This window comes from Electrona antarctica (genome assembly GCF_951216825.1).
Source record: "Electrona antarctica genome assembly, chromosome: 7".
NCBI lineage: Eukaryota > Metazoa > Chordata > Actinopteri > Myctophiformes > Myctophidae > Electrona > Electrona antarctica.
The window spans coordinates 43119313-43139742 of record NC_136812.1 but is presented as its reverse complement, the minus strand read 5'-3'; the positions used below and the strand labels follow the sequence as shown (position 1 = coordinate 43139742).

Genomic DNA, 20430 nt, shown 5'->3' with positions numbered 1-20430 from the left:
GACGTCAGAGAAAGATGTCAAAAGATCTTTAATTAGTCTAATTCATGTTAACTTCATTACAAATGTCCTACCACTCTATTAGTTCCCTTATATGCGCAGTGAGACGTAACACAGTATAGAAAAGACGGCTTAAGATAGACGTTGAAATCAATGTCCTCGACGGTGTCTTACATAAGTGTTACATAACGGCAAAGCTCAGACTACAGAAGATACCATCCAGAAGTGTACTAATTTCTTTGCCAAATGTGGCGAGAGGAAAAATGCAAAAATAAAATCTGCTAAACTACCACCAGACTGTGAAACACCGTCCGGAACACATTTGCAAGAGGAGATTTGCTGCCAGGAAACATATTTACATTTCAGCGAACTGTTTTGCTGAGAAAATTATTTTGAAAAGCAAATAGGAATCTGGGTCACACTGATGGCCTATTGTTAATCATGGCACCATATCAAAGAGTTTGGCTAAACAGATTACAATCTTCCTGTCTTAGTAACCACCATACTGTAATTAATGGCTATTTCATCTCTATTCATACAACGTTCTTAAATGCCACCCACTCGCTTCTTTTGTGTGTGTGTGTGCGTGTGTGCGTGCACATGTGTGTGTGTTAATGTTATTGTGCCTAATCACCAACGAATAAAAATCATTGGTCTTTGTAAGCCAAAAACGACAATAAAGAGGACAGTCATGATGAGCCTGGCAGCTCTGCAATTACTAGTAACACGCAGGGACAAATACAAGTATCGTTTAATGCATATTTAAAGCCTAAAAAGCTGCCTGAGAATGCACCCTTTGGGGTCTATGCAATAATTAACTTGGCTTTGTACAGACCAAGGGATGCATACCTCCCGTCGGGCTCCTCCTACGGGACAGGGATTCGATTAAAGTAAAGCTCACTTGAGGTGTCATGGGTGTCGTGTTGCCCTGCCTTCAGCTCTGAGAGACGTCAACGCCGGTATTTGAAGGAACAAACAAGGGAAATTCAGCAGAATAGTTAAAGTTATCTGGAAACATGACTTGTTTGCAGTATAGGTCCTCCACCTCCTCACCCCACCCCGCTCATCAGCACCACCATACTGTAGCCCTGCTGCGTTTGCACTTCCTTTTAGAGTCCGCCCCAGGCAGATTTTTGCTCTGAAATCAAGTTGGAAAAAACCTGATTCGAATTTCAATTTCACAAACATACTGTATGAGCGAACAGATACATTGAAGACACATAAACTGTGTGATAGCGAAACATTTAAAGTATAAATATTAACTTCAATGTATGAAAAGATTATTTAGTTTTAATTATATACGAACAAGCAAACAAATATAATATGCAGATAAACTTAACTTTATTTTATTTACCGGTAACTACTTACACCCTATTCAAATATCTTTAAAGATTGCCGATCTACAAGCTCACAACAACACGAAATGTTGTTAGCTTTTAGATCTGCTATAAATAATAATAAATAAATAAAAACATAACAAATCGGAACACATCAGCTTACAGATGCAGATCAGTCAAATAATTGCATGATATATCAAATCAAATCAAATCAAATCAATTTTATTTGTATAGCACATTTAAAAACTACTCTCATCGTACCATGAGTGCTTCACAGGTCAAAGAAAAACAATACGATACAGTGCAATACAATACATCAGTGAAACAATAAAAATAAATAATAATAATAATACAAAAAACCAATGCATAGTTATGGTACAGTAGACAAGAGAGACGTTAAGAGCAATTAAAAGGCAGCCAAAACAACATATGGGTCTGGTTCTCCTTCATTTGATACATAGACGCGTGCTCCTTTTATAACAGGAGATTGACATAATGTGAGAAATGCGGCAACATTTCCACGGTGTGATCTGAAATGAGCCAAAATGAAAGTTGGAATCAAATCTAACAATTGTCATGCTGATTTCTCATTACAGCGGAGCTGCGACTCCCAAAGGAATTGTGAAATGTGCGTTAAATGGTGAGAAATGTGCTTTAAATGATCAGTCATTTGAAGATAATGTTCTTCAGAGAGGCTGGCAGGGAGCCCCGCTCCACTCATTGCTGTACTGTAGAGACACGCCTTGTATTCTGCATAGGTTTGTGTTAGCCTAGGCCTGTATTTCTATCTTTAGATCATTGACAATGGAGCTGGTTATTGGATTTGCTCTCGTCACCTATTGGCCTTTACACAACAAAATCCTTAGTCAGTGTTGCGTACGTCTAGGGTTGTTCAAATTGACCAGGAATGTGGATGGAAATGTTAACTAGCCCATTGTATGTCTTTTGACCACTGAAGCCCTATTTTATACAAAATTGTGAAAATGGTTTCACTTATAATGACATCTCTAGAATGTGTTTGACTTGTGTTGACTCCAGGGCTTTTTCCTCTTTTTTTTCAACTATGTTATGGTCTTTTTACACACTGGGGGCACGGCAGATAAACAATACGTTGTTATGGAGCATATTTTGCAACGAGCTGTTCAAGTAGTGATGCCTCATTTATTTACACAGGTTGATGCTTTTATTCGCAGTGAAAGTTTTATCTTGTTCCAAATAAAAATTGTGGTGCTTTATCGCCGCTTGTCACGGTCTGTCTCAACACAGACTGTGTCTCCATGCTGGCCACTCCTAGCCTGGCTAATAAGCCAGACTCAAATCACACTGTCGTGTGGTATTTGAGTCTGGAGATGCTGTGTATGGATCTTGTTTCCCGGGGGGCAGGTTCAAACATTTTCTCTTTGACGCAATTGGTCAGAGCTACTGTCAGTCAAAGGTCTCAAGCATTGAATGTCACTGTACCAAAGCCCGCCCATATTGCATACCGTGTCCCGATTGGCCACACCAGTTCTCTGGTGTAGGAAATGGGCGTACAATTGAGCCTCTCCAGACCGTAATCCGCCGGCAGGCAATTTATTTTTGCCAACGGCTGATTCGGTCTGGCTTATTAGCCAGGCTAGGCCACTCCCACATTCCATTCCACCACCACTACAGTCCAAGTGGTGGAAAGTAACTAAGTACATTTATTTTGAAGTATTTGTACTTTACTTGAGTATGTTACATTTTCAGTACTTTTACTTCTATTCCACTACATTTCAGAGGCAAATATTATACTTTTACTCCACTACAATTATTTTTGACATATTTTTTTCCTATTGATACTTTTACTAAAGTAAAAAAATCACACCTGTGTGAACTTAAGTGATGGGCGCTCTTATCATCATACGTCATCATACATCATCTCATTCTGGGCTGGCCAATCACAATTTGCGTCTTCACTTTTGTCTTCATGCCTCAAAGCTGGACATAGGAGGTGCTAGCACCCCTCAAAAATGTCAGTACTTTTTCCACCACTGTACAGTTCCATTTACACCATTTTGCTGTCTCCAACTGCCTCATCAGCCTAACCTCACGTCACCAGACTTTCCACCTCGGAGGAAAGCCTGGTCTGTGTTTCTAAATCGCCGTTGATCCGATCTAGACAGGATGGTTATGGTAGTATAAATAAATACATAAATCCCGTTTGTGGTTTCCAGCTTTTTCGGCGTCGCTTTGTTTTGGTTCGATCCTGACCGGATAATAAACCCGAAAAGGGTTTATTAGCCTGACAGTTCCCTTCTCCCCAATCAAGACACTACCTACAAAACTGGACACTTTTTGCTCATTCTTTGCTACAAGTGAAGTGTTTATTCCTGATCTCCCTTCGTATTTCTTCAGTATTTTATTTCCTTGTGTTCCTTATTGACTTTATTTCTCAGATTGGATTTCGACCTTCTGCCTATTTGTGGTTCTTTGTTATTTCTGCCTGCCCCTTTGGATGTGTTTGGTTCTTTGTTATTTCTGCCTGCCCCTTTGGATGTGCTGGCCTGTTTTGGACTGCTTTCATGGTTCTGACCTCTGACGCTGCTGTGCATTGATGTAAGCCTTTCCCCTTGTTTGGTCGCTATTTACCCAGGGGGCAAACCACCCTTTTTTTAGGAAACCTGCATTTGTCATAACATACAAAGTTGTCCACCAGAAATAATATATGTGACCCCATAGGATCACAACCTATATGGACAACTCGGTCAATTTTGTTGCGAAAGTCCAATATGGCCGCCCCCAATATTAGCCCCTATTAGTTATAATGGGGTTGTGAATAGGGCAATTTGTTAAACTGAGAGATATTTCCACGAAACTTCTCAGGTTGATCAATGATATGAATACGAAAAAATTTTGTATTGCAAGTTTCCATGAAGAAATGCAAACTTGGTGTCTATTTCATGGTTTCTGACCATGAGAGACTCAATGGAATACCTCTTTTCATTATTGGGTGTGTCTGGACCCTTATTGTGCATATTTACAAGATGGTGGCTACCCAAAATAGTGTTTTACCATGATTTCTACCATGATTGTTGACTGTTTTGGCAAACACAAGCAATATTAATCCATTGGCTAAGATTCATGGCACAGAAGGAACATATTTTCTTGAGCTTGCATATTGTCAAAATGGCTGCAAACATAAAAAAAAGAAAAGACATTACATTTCCTGTCAGATCCTATTACCCGGGTGAATAGGACAAAATTTTTAACTGAGGGATATTTCCACAAAACTTCACAGGTTGATCAATGATATGAATACCATATTTTTTTGTATTGGAAGTTTCCATGATATCCATTATGGCCACCACAATACTAGCACCCAGAAAATAGGTTTGGCTCTAAATTCTGAACAAGATGAGCTAGAAATACAAACTCATGGTTTCTAACCACGAAAGATATTATTGTTCTGGGGTGTTTCTTTGCAGAAAGACGTCCCTCTGGCTGTATTTTGGTTTTGTTCTACTGTTTGTTGGCATTTCCTCTGTTTATGTTGACAATCATCCCTGGCAGGGACGTGCATCGCCAAGCCGGACATCCCTTCCTTTACTGAGTCTGGATGGTCTCTCAGTGACGGGAATGCAGTCCCCTGTCCATCTACAGAGCCAGCCTGGCCTATGTCAATGAACAAGACAATATCATGTAGCTGTATCAAAGGCTGCCAGAAAATCTGTTCATGTGCAAGGCACTGGAGACAAGATGCAGCAGGAGCTTCACTCCATTCCTGACTGGGAATGTCTCAGATGCATGCATCATTCTGTGTGCTCTTTATGGGCCCAAAACCACTGGCTAAACTCCAGTCCACTCCTCTGACAAGTGTCCTGCTCACTGACAAGAGTGAGGTCTTAAACAGAGAGTCCTCAATAGGATATTGCCACGATACCCCAGCTGCCAATCAAAGCTGATCTGGCTGACCCCCCCCCCCCCCCCCACCAGTGCAGAGACAGTGAAAGCACTCCAACAAACCACTTCTGGAAAGGCACCAGGAGGTGATGGATTGCCCGCAGACATCTACAAGAATGGAGGCATGGCACCTGTACCAGGTAATCTGGATAGGGGGAAGTCCCTCAAGACTTCAAGGACGCATCCATAGTGCATGTTTACAAGAGGAAAGGGGATGGGGCATACTGCGATAACCATCATGGTATAGCCCTCCTGAGTCCTGAACATCACAGGAAAGATCTTAGCAAGAATCATCCTCAACCGGCTTATCAGCCATGCTGAGAATGTTGTCCCTGGATCCCAATGTGGTTTCCACGGAGGCAGAGGTACCTGTAACATGATCTTTTCCATTTGCCAGCTGCAAGAAAAGTGCAGAGAGCAGAAGGGTCTCTATATGGTGTTTGTCGACCTCACCAAGGCCTTTCACACAGTCAATCGTGAGGGCCTGTGGCAGATCCCTGGCAAGTTTGGCTGTCCAGGGACATTGATCTCTCTCATCGCGTCCTTTCATGACAGGATGCCAGCCAGAGTCCAAGATAATGGTGATGCATCCCCAGTCAGGAATGGAGTGAAGCTCCTGCTGCATCTTGTCTCCAGTCCCTGGCACATGAACAATTTTCTGGCATAGGCCAGGCTGGCTCTAGATGGACAGGGGACCATCACTGAGAGACCATCCATACTCAGTGAAGGAAGGGATGTCCGGCTTGACGATGCACGTCCCTACCAGGGATGATTGTCAACATAAACAGAGGAAATGCCAACAGAAACAGTAGAACAAAACCAAAATACAGCCAGAGGGATGTCTTTCTGCAAAGAAACACCCCAGAACAATAATACTTAATAGAGGGAAAGTATGGCTAAAATATGTATATATCTCTCTCGTGGTTAGAAACCATGAGTTTGTATTTATAGCTCATCTGGTTCTGAATTTAGAGACAAACCTATTTTCTGGGTGCTAGTATTGTGGTGGCCATATTGGATATCATGGAAACTTCCAATACAAACCATTATGGTATTCATATCATTGATCAACCTGTGAAGTTTCGTGGGAATATCCCTCAGTTAAAATGTTGCCCTATTCACCCGCATTATAGGCTAATGGGGGCTAATATTGTGGTGGCCATATTGGATTTCCAGCAAAGATATTGACCGGTGTGTCCATATAGGTTGTGATTCTATTGGGTCATAGATATTTCTGGTGGACAACCTTTGATGTTATGGCAAATGCAGGTATCCAAAAAGGGGTGGTTTGCCACCCTGGGTAATAGGATCTGACAGGAAATGTAATGTCTCTTTTCTTTTTCATGTTTGCAGCCATTTTGACAATATGCAAGCTCAAGAAAATATGTTCCTTCTGTGCCATGAATCTTAGCCAATGGGTTAATATTGCTTGTGTTTGCCAAAACAGTCAACAATCATGGTAGAAATCATGGTAAAGCACTATTTCGGGTAGCCACCATCTTGTAAATATGCACAATAAGGCTCCAGAAACACCCAATAATAAAAATAGGTATTCCATTGAGTCTCTCATGGTCAGAAACCATGAAATAGACACCAAGTTTGCATTTCTAGCTCATCTGGTTCAGAAGTTAGAGCCAAAACCTATTTTCTTGGTGCTAATATTGTGGCGGCCATATTGTGGCGGCCATATTGGATTTCATGGAAACTTGCAATACAGAAAATGTTCGTATTCATATCATTGATCAACCTGAGAAGTTTCGTGGAAATATCTCTCAGTTTAAAAATTTGCCCTATTCACCCCCCATTATAACTAATAGGGGCTAATATTGGGGGCGGCCATATTGGACTTTCGCAACAAAATTGACCGAGTTGTCCATATAGGTTGTGATCCTATGGGGTCATAGATATTATTTCTGGTGGACAACTTTGTATGTTATGACAAATGCAGGTCAACCCCCTTTGCCCCCTGGGTAATTAGACTTGTGGACCTTACTCTGCCTCTGTTGCCTGCATTTGGGTTCCATTTTGACACACACCGCAACACTGCTTAATATTAGCATCGTTGTGTTGATGCACTCATGACATAAAAACAATGTCTGTGTTTACTGCCCATAAGTCAGACATCTCGTTAGTCCGACCTACGTGGCCGGTTAAGACTGAGGTTAGGGTTAGCCCAGAATCAGGATGAGAATCAGCTATTTATTTTCTGTAATTTTTATCCTACGATTTTGCAACCCATTTTTTCACCCAGTGTCAATTATCTAATGTAATCCTGGGTGCTACACTTCATCTGCCAACAGGGGACTGACCTCATGCTTCCTTCTATGCATGAGGAGTCCAAGCTGCTTCTTTTCACCTGACAGGGGAGAGTTGTTATTCCGACCAGTGGGGCCAGGAGGTAGTTTAGAGACCAGGATTACTGCATGTTTTTACGAGGGTACCTACCCTAGGGGACACGGGGAGAACATGCAAACTCCACACAGAAAGACCCTTTCGCCAACCCCGCCTTGGGTGTGGGCACTGATGACGCGGAGGAGAGAACACGCCCCCAGCGGGAATCGAACCCAGGACCTTCCAGCTGCCACCGTGCACATCACAGGTTTACAGTTGTAAAGAAGTGGGTGGAATTTGTATTTCAAGTGGCCAGTTTAGTTTTAAGAGTTTTCTTAACCCGCCTTGCTTCTGTTATTTTCAATGTTGTCCTTTCTCCATTGTGACAACAAACGTTTTATGACACTGTCATCAGGGAAGTGCATCTGCGAGGTAAAGCCGGCCGTTGTCCTCTACTCGCATGTCTGACGGGCATTTCCTTGGCACAGGTTACAGAGCTTTGTTTTGGATGCCAAACTGATTTCCTCCGAGGCTTTATTGCCTAAGCTGGCGGTCTGGATGGGATGTTGACAATAGGTTAACAGTAGTTTGATGGCCCATTTTCTGTGGCCATTACTTTCACTGTTTGTGGCACTTAGAGACATGATTTCATCAACGCAGCGCGACGGCAGGAATGATGAGAGCAAAACAACTGCTTGGCGCTGACGGTCTGACCGCGGCTTTCATCGCGTCGTTTTTCAAATCCTGCGTATTGACTTTTCATCAGAATAGAGTTGGCCTCAAAGCGAGTTTTCTTCAAACGTACATTGGTATACAAATCAGCAAACTGCTGCTCGAGTAACGCATTATCATATGATTACATAAACACTCAGTCACTGCCATCACGTATTAAGTTCTACGAGTGGCTGCCATCCATACCCAGTACATTCAATTTGGGCTAGCTTTGTGTACATTTTAGTAGGCTTGCAAATTACTCAAAAGATGTGGAAACCAGCAGTGTTGAGCAATATTACTTAGGGGAGTAATACTCTACTTATTACTCCTTAGAAAAAGTAATAATATTACATTACTTATTGGAATCAAGAGTAATATAGTTACATATTACTTTATATTACTTTTCAACCGGGCCCCTTCCACCCGCAAAAGAACACAATCTGTTTAGCCAGCTCCTTTTACAACTGAATCCAATTCATTGGAATAAGAAGTCTCCACTCAGCCAAACTGAATATTTGCAGGATATAAAACAAAAATAGTCAACAGTCTCTCATCAGTCTTTTTCTGCTGCATATTCCACATTTGGAATTCAACATCAACAATCTGAACTGCACACACATGGCTGCAGCATCTCAACACGGACACATTATACTGTATACATAAACAATAAAATAAAGCAACAGTCTCTGACCTTTTTGAGGCGGCCTGTTGACTCACGTCCAATTTCAAGGAAAAAGAGGGCGCTGCTATTCCTTTATTTGCCGATGGGTTCTCAGATTGGAGGCCTCAAAGGTATTGTGATGGACCATGGTGCATGAGGGTTAAGTTGGTTAACCTCGTCTACAACAATTCACTCAGTGACGAGACAATTCTTCATTCTCCATTTAATGTCCCGGCGGATCAAATCCAATCCAGTTTTGCCTGCATGGGGGGGGGGGGGGTGAGCTCTGTGTTTCTTGTCTTTAAACAGATGCTTCAACACCTAGACAAAGTGTTTTTTTGCACACGCAAAGTTTACAACGGACATTAATATACTTGGCATCTTTGACAGACAGGAATGAAAAATAATACCCATACATTTATCTGTCATGTCTGTCTGTCTCTGTTGTTTTTTGGAAGTGAAGCGAGTGTGACTGATGGTCGAATAACATACGCTACGTCATAACTGTGCGCAGGCTGTGCAGGCTAACAAAAACAGATCTACAAGCTACAACGCATCTCTGTTTTTACCCGTTGATAGCTTGTAGATCTGTTACATTTTTGCATGCCATGCAACAGCCATCTACTATGAGTGCATAACTATGAACGAAAACAAATGACGCTCATTTGTAACGAGTAACGAAGCGTGTTTTGGCGGAGTAAATTGTTATTATATTACTATTTCTGCAGAGTAATTCGTTATACTACTCGTTACTGGAAAAAGTAATAATATTACAGTAATATGTAACTAGTAACTCGTTACTGCCCAGCACTGGAAACCAGTCAATTAAAGTCTGTATTTTATATATATACAGACTTAGACTATAGACACACTAGCATAAGTTCATCAAGTACATCAAAAAACATGGTTGATAGTGGTGATAGATGTTTGCAATAACACTATTAATGTGCACTATGACTAAAATTAGAATAGACAACTCTTTGGACATTCTTTTTCACCCATGTGTCAATTATCTAATGTAATCCTGGGCGCTATACTTCCTCTGCCAACCTGGGGAGGCAGCGGACTGACCTCATGCTTATGAGGAGTCCAAGCTGCTTCTTTTCACCTGACAGGGGGGAGTTTTCCCGGCTGGACGTAGCGCGTGGAAGGAACACGTTATTCCGACCAGTTCCTTTCTCCTCCATCAGGCTTCCCGGCTGGCCAGGGGGAGGTAGTTTTAGAGACCAGGATTACTGCATGGTTTTTTGTGAGGGTATCTACCCTAAAGGACACGGGGAGAACATGCAAACTCCACACAGAAAGGCCCTTTCGCCAACCCTGCCTCGGGTATGGGCACTGATGACACGGAGGAGAGAACACGCCCCCATGCAGCACCCACAGCGTCCCCAGCGGGAATCGAACCCAGGACCTTCTAACTGTGAGGCGACAGCACTACCGACTGTGCCACCATGCCCCCAATCTCTGCACATGTTGAAGTTTGGCAGAGCATCCCTAAAGTAAACTGAAATTATGCTCCTGAGTATTGTAGGAGGGGATTCCAGTGCAAACAGAGAAGTCCAGCACGACTGCACATTTGTGCCTTAATGCACACAAAAATAATCTGCCCTAGCACATGTACATGCATGCGCATACTTACACAGTAAAATCCTCAGTGTTCATTTAACACAGAGCGTGTACAAATGTAACCAAACGGATCCGTTGGGGGTCTATTTGGTCGCAAATGTGTATACATTAACTTTGAGGATTGTACTGTGTGTGCCCTGGCACACGTGCACTATAGGACTAGCTCTAGCGACATTGACTGTATTCCTGGAACCTGCCCTTGATTCAACATTCAAAATAGGACACTTTTACTTGTGTTAATCACAGGACACAGGCATATACACACATGCATTCTACCTCCCATGTAACCTGGAACTCACCTATGCTTTTTATGGCATAGGCAGCTCCCGGCAGGATCCGCCAGGAGAAACTATGCACAGCTGCTGGACATGAGACTAATTACTTAGAGCGACAGGGAGAGAGAGGAGTGTGTGTGTACATGTGTGCGTGTGTGCTTCAATTTAACAAAGGTGCAGACGATCAGAAATCAGCAGAGAGTGAGAGATGTTTGCGCTACTCTATGCCGAATTGAAGTGGACTCGACCCAGACTTTTTTTTTCTCCCTGGAAAAAAAAACGTCTGGGTTTCCGAGGCTACCTCCCATGTAACATTGAATACAATGGTGACGCCAAGCTAGTTAGCAATTAATCTCAGAGGGACTGCAGAATAACAAAAAGGCAAAGAAAAAGACAAAGGAATTAAAATTTGAAGCTAATCATAGTGGAGGCCTTTGATTGTAATCAGTGTGCCTTTTTTCCTTTTTGTCGTTTTTCCTGGAGCTGTGTTTTCCTGTATTATTCAGCAGATCAATTTCATCTCGAGGCATATTTATTTAAGTAGTAGCAATAAGGCATTGCATTTCAGTGTTTGCACTTCCTTTTGTTGACTTAGCGAATAGTTGTGGTCTGGTAGATCCATGAAGCATGGCGCTGGCTATGCCAAGGGGAAGTTGTCTGGTTTTCGATCTCCCACAGGCTATACAGCCACCACCATACAAAAAAACGCATGCCCGTTCCTTCACCCTGCGTGGTTTGTTTAATTTCTCCACGCAACCTCACATTAGTTATGAGTACTCGAAGGAGCTTTTCAGTACATTCTGAATGGCTTTGAGACATCATTAGGCCCATAAACATAAACCTACGCTACACAGTCAAATCCTTTGTGTTCATTTAAGTCTAAAGGGTGTACAAATGGAACCAAATGGACCTTTACAGGTCCTACAGTCTTTTCTGTTTTCTGTTATTGTGGGGAAGGCCATTTTGTTTGTGCAGAAAAGTTTGATCGGCTATTTTTTGTGAAAGCCTTCCGCATTAACCCATTTTGGACGGGAACCCCTTTTGGTGTTTTAAACATTATGTTATAATTTAGCTATTGAAAAATAGCAGATCTACAAGCTCATAGCGCGCCACCGAGTGGCGCGCTACGAGCTTGTAGGTCTGCTATTTTTGAAAAATCATGAACAAAGCAAAGCTTTGAATATATACTCTTTCAGAGCGAACGTTTTTAACTCAAATCTTTGCTTCTGGGAGGTGGTCCCTGAAACAACACATTTTCAGATGGGGGTCAGCGGCCAATTTCATATATTTTTGGGGGTCCTTGACATGAAATATTTTGAACCACTGATATAGAAACATGAGGTTTTTCAGAAAAAAGTGGTTAAATTAACACTGGGATTGTTTCTTCCATTCTTGTGTTCGTGACCTGCCTCAAAGGTTTTGGTGTTCCAGACCGTGTATATATTTGAGAATAGTTCAGCTGTGCCTTTTGGCTCTACGTTGCTCTGTGTCAGTATGCCGTTCCTTAGTGGTAAATGAGCAAGTAAACAAGGATAACTTTAGAGTCTTAGGCCATCGTTTACTTGGATTATTTACTCAATACAGCTTTGGGTCTTCATGCATCTGAGACTAAACTGTGTGGTACAGTGTGAAGCTGTGGCCTTGGTTGTTTTAGTTCTAGTCTTGAGAGAAGATGGGGAAATAAGAAAGTAAATATATCTTGCTGCTGCTTGCTGTCGATTCATCAATTCATGTATGTAGGCCAACAGAAAAAGAAAAAGTATGTCATCAAGTACTATCCCCACGTATAATATTAAGGTACCTTTACTTTATTGATTATTAAATATCTATATACCCCACTACATCAGAGACATTTACCCCGCTATACAGTTATTTAAGAGCTTTAGTTACTAATTACTTTGCAGATTTAGACTATTATACAGAATATGCATTAAGTTGTAAATGGTGATTAGGATAAGCTACCCAGCAGCACATAAAGTAATTAAAACCAGCCCCATCTTTATCAGCTGCAACGTTAAAGTGTCCAATTATGAATTTTATTGTGAAATGGACTACTCTGCATAATGACTTGAGTACTTTTACATTTGGTACTGTAAGTATATTTGTGACTAAATTTGACTGAGGGACTGCCATTGTATTTTTTTGAATTTTCGTTTTTTCACGTCATATGAAAGCAGGAAATCATAGCTTCAAATTGACATATTGGTTGTTCAGTTTGACCCACCAGTTTTGGAGATATGGCTTATAGAGTAATTTCTTTTTTGCAGAAAACAGCAAGTTGAGAAAACAGGCTTGAAAGGTTCACTTCTGTGGTCTCTAACATTACACCTATAGCTACATGTTTGGGCATTTATTTTACATGTCGATTTCAGCTCTGACACTTATTTCAGACATGCTCTAGTATGTGAAGTCTGCATGTGCTACTCATTTTGAAAATAAAAAAATAAAAAAATAAAAAAGTTTTTCTCCTCTGGTGAAAAGCTGTAATTTGCGCGATGGCAGTCTCTCAATCAAATCTGGTCACATTTTGATGCCAACATTTTATACGTAAAACAGTGAATACAGGACTTTTACTTTCAGGAGATAATTGTTCTTCCACCACTGCAATTAATCACAAGCTCAGCCCGTGCTAATGGTGTACTTGAGTTGCACACCAACTTAGTCCACTTATCTTATTCCAGAGTCACACACAACAACAACGACGGTTCATGTCCTCAGAGCTGACCCAAGTGTCTCTCCCATCCCGTCCCCCTTGTACAGGTGCTACCTGCTGGATGGGATCTCTAAGGGAGCCTGGCTGAATCGCTCCAGCATCATATTCGCGGGGAACGACAAGTGGTCCGTGGACCCGCGGGTGTCCATCGTGTCCAGCGTCGGGGACAAACACGAGTACAGCCTGCAGATACAGAAGGTGGATGTAACGGACGACGGCCAGTACACCTGCTCCATTCAGAGCGAGAGGAACCCGCGGCCAAAGCTCCTCAACCTCATTGTCAAAGGTGAGTGCTGTCTTTATTGCTGCGTGTGCACGAAGTGCTGCGCGTGTGTCTGCGCGCGCGCGCGCGTGTGTGTCTGTATTAGTCAAGCACTGTTAGTCGCGGTGCGTGCGTGCGTGCGTCCGTGCGTGCGTGCGTGCGTGTATCTGTCAATCAGCACTTGCCGATGGGTGTGTGTGTGTGTGTGTGTGTGTGTGTGTGTGTGTGTGTGTGTGTGTGTGTGTGTGTGTGTGTGTGTGTACTGTACGTGCATGCTTGCGATTCATGGCACGTGCGGGTGTCATACCCTCCTTCGTGTGAGCACAACCATTAAGGCAGCTGCCTAGAGGTACATTTAGTTCCCCTGTTTTTTTGTCTTTCTTTTTTATAAATTTTTCGTCTGCACCTGCAACCTGCAACTGTTGGCCATTCAGTTTGCCACATAAAAGGTTTTGAACAATAAACGCCATACTTTGATGTAATTTTGTACTGTCCCCTGCTTGCATGCATCTGCAGCTCTCGGTCCCCTCCTTGGCTCCTCCTAAGCTGTAATTCTTCCCCTGAACATCTTGTTTGTTCACTATTACATGGATCATGTAGCCCATACAGTTCAACATATGGTCTGTGACAATATTCTTCCATTGCCTGGGTAGCTAATGGTCACAGGTGTATCCAGCACCATCTGTCCTACAAAATAAATCACTCGTTCACTTTCATCATTTCACTTCGAGGTGATTTTTGGTCCTGGTATTTGGTCAAACATAATATATTTACGGAAATCTCTTAATCACTTAAGCCCTGAAAGTGCCATTGACACGCTTCGTGAGTTCCGCCTGTTCACATTGTCTGTGTTTAATTTTAGCACAGACTTGTGTAGCTAGAACAAATGAAAACAAAAGCTCCTCACACTCTGACTGGGTGTGGGTGGAGTCTGAATCAGTCCAGATGATAGTTCACTTAGTGATGGGTGTGGCCCAATTTGGCACACCTGGCGTGGTTCTATGTAGGCCAGGTTAGCCTAGGCACCATTTTATTTCGGTATATGATCCTGTCGGGAGCGGATGATATCGTTACGTCATGTTGTAGTATTGTTTTGTAGTTCGACAGGCAGGAACAACAGGCGGCAACTTCCTTTTCCCTCAAACCGGAGGAAAAATCGGAGGAAGTTGCCGCCTGTTGTTCCTGCCTGTCGAACTACAAAACAATACTACATGACATAACGATATCATCCGCTCCCGACAGGATCATACAGACTTTTGAAACAGAGACCAGGCTTTCCTCCGAGGTGGTGGAAAGCCTGGTGAGGCGAGGTTAAGGCCAGGTAGAATGCTCACAGCAAACATTTGTGTGAGGAGACTGCACCTCCAGAACTGTGTCCACCTTGTGATGCGTTAAGTATGTTTTGTTCCTCATCATCATTCATCACCATCATCATGCCACCACCTGTCAAATAAACCAAATAAATCATGTTAAGCATTTTATCCATCTGGTCCACTGGTCTTAATAGTCTGAACGGTATCCTGATGCCTGAATATAATACCACCCAGAAAATAGAGTCAGCATTTTCTTCAATAGTATAAATGTGCACTGCAATACAAGTTTAAAATGAAAAGAGACTAGTACTTCTCTGCATTGCTCCTCCAACTCAAGGCTACCTTTCTGCGTTGCTCCAACTTATTTGGGATCTGTTGCCATGTGCAAATAGAACCGAGCTCTGAAAGATGCAACAGCTTCTGCTGCGCTCGGCATCAAACAATGGTTGTTTGATGACGCTCTCAGTGTGTCAAGGCCCTGATGGCTGACACACTGAAAGCACACAAGTTAAAAATAGCCTGTGTTTTTAGAACCGTCAACAAGTGAAAACGGACATACAACACACTGCAATACAAATGAATTGTGAGGACCAAACCAAAAGAGTTTGAATAAATAGACACTGACGTGCCACGTCATTTTGGATCACGTCGCGCGCCAACGCTCCAAAATAGAACTGAGCTCTGAAGGACACATCAACAGCTTTTTAATTTTATCACACCCACTTAAGGCCTCCAATGAGGCTGCAGCCATTGTAAACAAGTGCGTTTGATGACGTGGTCGGACACTTTATGTGCGCCAGGGCCATCCGAGCCTTCAAGGCTCAAGCCCTATACATTTCTCATATGAAATAGAGAAAATAGCAGATCTACAAGGTCACAACGTGATGCGCCGTGCATGTGTATATCGGCTCTTTGTTACGTTTTGGAAATGCCTATATTGACATGCACAGTGCACACAACAAGGACGCCAGGTTGAATGTGGTTTACCTTGTTGAAGGATACATTTGAGGGTACATTGTGTTGTCTCATGCCTGCAGGCTATACCAGCATGAGGCGAGCCAAGTAAAGAGAGCCTTGTGGGTAATCATGACTGCAGGTGCTTTACGTATATTAGCTTTAACGCATTGAGAACTGAGGACTCCATTCTACAAATGTCTTGTAAAATCCTAACGGTTTTCCGAAAACCTATGTTTCTATATCAGATGTTCTCATGCTTCATGTCAAGGACTCCCAAAATTACATGTATTTGGCCACCGACCCCCATCTCAAAATGTGTTGTTCCAGGGACCCCCCCCCCCCCCCAGATGCAAAGATATGAGTTAAAAATGTTCACTGTGAAAGAATATATATTCAAAGATTTGCACACGTTTTCACGATTTTTCTACAAGCTCATGGGTGCCGTGCCACAAGCTTGTAGATCTGCTATTTTTCAACGGCTAAAGTTTAAAATAATGGTTAAAAGTGGTCAAAAGCTAAGGTGACACAGATGCGTTCCAGGTCTTAATGGATTAATCAAACCCTGGAGGGGATGGCCACAACGGGTACCAGCTAAACGAGCCGTGATTCTCTGTGAGCGTTATGCGGTCGGAGCCGGTCAGAGTTGACCAAGCAGTATTAAGCAGTATTGACATTATATGCCACTGCTGTGATTCACAAAAGGTACAAATTGTGACATTTCAACTTCTAGCATTAAAGACCTGCTCACTGAGCAAGTGAGCAATTTGAGAGTTGTGGAAATATATACGGTGTATATTTTGTTCCACATCCATATATTATACAGTAGTAGCAAACAAGCCGATAAATCTATTATCATATGGGAAACCAGCCGGAGTTGTCTGATAAATTCACCAGAGAACTAATTAACGACTGGACTTTGACAGCAGCAGAATAATTGTTAGTTGTTGTGGTAATGGGCTGTAGGCTGAGTGTGTAAGGTAATGCCTGGCTGCCTTATAGCTGTTGAGGTGAACTACAGAACAGGAAAATGACCCTTAGTGGAAAATCCATCTTCTAAATGCCATGTTCCATTCCTTTTATGTGATGCAGTGATTTACACCAATTAAGTCCAACTTGACTCTGCATATGCTTTGTTTACCTACTTGCAATAATTATTGCTGCCTCCTGCCTTGACATCCACATCCCACTGCCTTCATCACAGCTCTGTTCCGTGAGCCTGGTGTTGTTGAAGTGTATATGTATGGATTAACATTCAGGGATAATCCAATCTTTCTCAGCCCTAACTGGAGGTGATTGGATAACCTTTTGCTCCCTCTCTCTCGTGATAATTAGTTTACCAACATGACTACCATGGACTTATTTTATTCACACAGACAGTGAGGAAATTGTATTAGATCAACAACGTTTGTTGAGTAAATAGATTAATATTACTGTCAATGAACTGCCCTGGTGAATGAAAAGGGATTTGCCAACGGTGTAGGAGGGAGTTGGCTATAAAACACGGCCACCATTGAAGGTTGCTGTTTTCCGCTGTTATTTGGGTTCCTTTGAGCCCGGATTAACTCTGGTGTCTGCTCAGCTGTGAATGTCACCAAACCATCCATAGACAGTCCAGGGCAGATTGGTCCGCTGCCATATCACGCCATAGGACTGATATGAAAGCTGTCCGATCATGTGTCGACTTATCGCCCTCTCTTTATAGTCCCATGGGTAGGCGATAACATTCGCCTGACATTGCCACAGTACTGATCACGTCGTGGGATCACTCAGTCACACGCTCTAATCTCGGCGTGATTTTAGATCAGTTATTTTTGTTCTTTTTTGCAAGGCACCATTGTACATTGAAGTATACAAACAGGTGGTTAATCAGACTAATCAATGTAGTAAATTACAAAACATCAAATAGATTCATTTTGTTCCGCATCAATTCAAGTCAAGTGCTTCTCGATTATTTGAACTAGCCCTTACCCGTTGTGAGATATTCCCCCCCCTTGTGGCCGCCAGGGGGTACTGCGCCCTGGGTGCGTTTTTAATTCACTAATAAATTCATTATTAATCATTAATGTGTAAAATCAAAAAAAGGGCTTCGTTAAGACCTCCATATTATTATGGTCAATGCCTGTGTGAAAAGTGGGAGCGATTGGTGCAGGTGGTGAGGAGATACGGCGGTGTTTCTGACACACATTCATTCATTCATTCATTCAGACAGATATAGATATAATATAATAATATATATAATATAATATGATATATAAAAAAAGTAATCAATAGCTAAGGACATAATGCATAGTTGCAGCCCTATATGGCATAGTTGATTGTCAAGCTTTGAAGCAGTGGGCTCGTGAGTTCAAAACTGATAAGAAACCCACCCAATGAAATGAGACCCCTGTAACATTGGCACCGTGACCTGTATCAACTGATACACGGCTCTCCAGCTGGGCCTGCTGTTGTGATGTGATTTTATCTCAAGTTTAGTTGAGATAAATGTAGCTGCAATGAAGAGATTGGTCAAGCTGTGGTCCTAACACCGCGTGATGGGCACAGCGTGGCACAGACACTGCTAGGATGAATGCTTCACTTCCCACTGGGGCCATTCATGTATGCACTATGCAGCCCATAATGTCATAACCTCCCATAATGTAATAGCTGGCAATAACTTAACGCATTTAGGCCTGACGTCGAAATAAAAAAAAACGTTCGCTCTGAAAGAATATATATATTATAAAGATTAGTAAGATTTTTCAAAAATAGCAGACCTACAAGTTCATAGCGCGCCACTCGGTGGCGCGCTATGAGCTTGTAGATCTGCTATTTTTCAATAGCTAAAGTATAACATAGTGCTTAGTTAAAACACCAAAAGGGGTTCCCGCCCAGAATGGGTTAATCTGTCATGCAATTATTTGTGTAATAATAGCCAATGATCTAATATCTAACCAAAATGTCTGAATCAATGACATAATATGCTTTGCATAATGTAATAAGTTATTGCATTAACGGCTGCTACAAGCCATCACTGCAAGCCATGCATGCACCCATGGTAGGGCCAGGCACACAGCATTGTTCAACTGCATGTGTTCAAGTTTAAGATAATAACATCCACCCATCCATCTTCAACCGTTTATCCGTAGTCGGGTCGCGGGGGCAACAGCTTCCCTCTCCAGAGCAACATTAGTGACTTCCTCCTGGGGGATCCCGAGACGTTCCAAGGCCAGTGAGTCGATGTGTTTCCTCCAACTGCGCCTTGGTCTGCCCGGGGGTCTCCTCCCAGTGGGACGTGCCTCAAGCACCTCCCTAGGGAGACGCCCGAGAGGCATCCTAACCAGATGCCCGAACCACCTATAGCTGGCTCCTTTCCAGGCGAAGAAGCAGCGACTCCACTCCGAGTCTCTGAGAATGATATTGTATTTTAATTAGGGCTGCAACTATTATTTTCATGAACGATTAAACGATGAATCGGATAATGGCACTTATTTATCTATCACCGTATAAATGTGATTTTTGGTTCTTTTTTTGTTCTAACTAACAAAAAAGACATTAAAGATGAATAATTCATTCAAAAATACATTTTACTCAGCCGCTGGTTAGGCTTTTATTCAAATAAAAGACAAATAAAATTGAAATAAAGTAAAGCCACCCTAGCCTGGCTAATAAGCCAGACTAATATCACACAAAACTGTCGTTTTTGCCAACGGCTGATTCGGTCTGGTTTATTAACCAGGCTAAAGCCACCCATGGTACCTTTACTCTTATCTGATTAAAGAATAGCTACACATTTGTCAGTCTACTCTAAAAGGTAACAGTACTCTTTTAAACTCAAATAGGTTGTTTAAAGATAAATGTTCAAGCCATATGTTTTGTTCTTGATTCTATAATACTGCATGCAGGTACAGACATAGTTGTATTGGCTTTAATGTTAATGTACAATAGAAACTCCATCTTACAAAGACTGCAGGTAATCCTTTTCTTTAACTCATTTATCGCCAATTGCGCCTTTTGAACGCCTTTTGAACGCTAATATCCCGATATTGAAAAGGCCTGATATTGAAGAGCCCTCCACCAGAGGGCGCTGTGGTGCCGAATGAGTTAAGATGTTGAAGGTAAAATGGAATCAGACTTTAGGGGCTCCAATTTTGTCGCATCCTTTACCCGCAGCGCGGCCCGCAATTCAGCCGTTGACCGAAAATTACGAATATAGGAGCTTTCTCTGTCCCTTAATGGTATTTTCGTCCTGTGTCACCCGCTATATTTTTTGCCGACACCGGTATTTGCGCCTAGAGGTGTGGTCATGGGCGTGTTGGCACGTTTCCCCTAAATTGCTATTTT

General features: G+C 42.3%; 1 protein-coding gene across 1 annotated transcript in view; it reads left to right on the top strand.

Moving 5' to 3' along the window:
- The window catches only part of negr1 (neuronal growth regulator 1), a gene marked incomplete at its 5' end in the record, with an annotated part of 215152 nt that overhangs the window by 67105 nt on the left and 127617 nt on the right, over positions 1-20430 (top strand). Inside the window, one exon of the mRNA XM_079506224.1 lies at positions 13623-13861. Coding sequence (XP_079362350.1) covers positions 13623-13861 — 239 coding nt within the window. The remainder of the gene's footprint in view (positions 1-13622; positions 13862-20430) is intronic.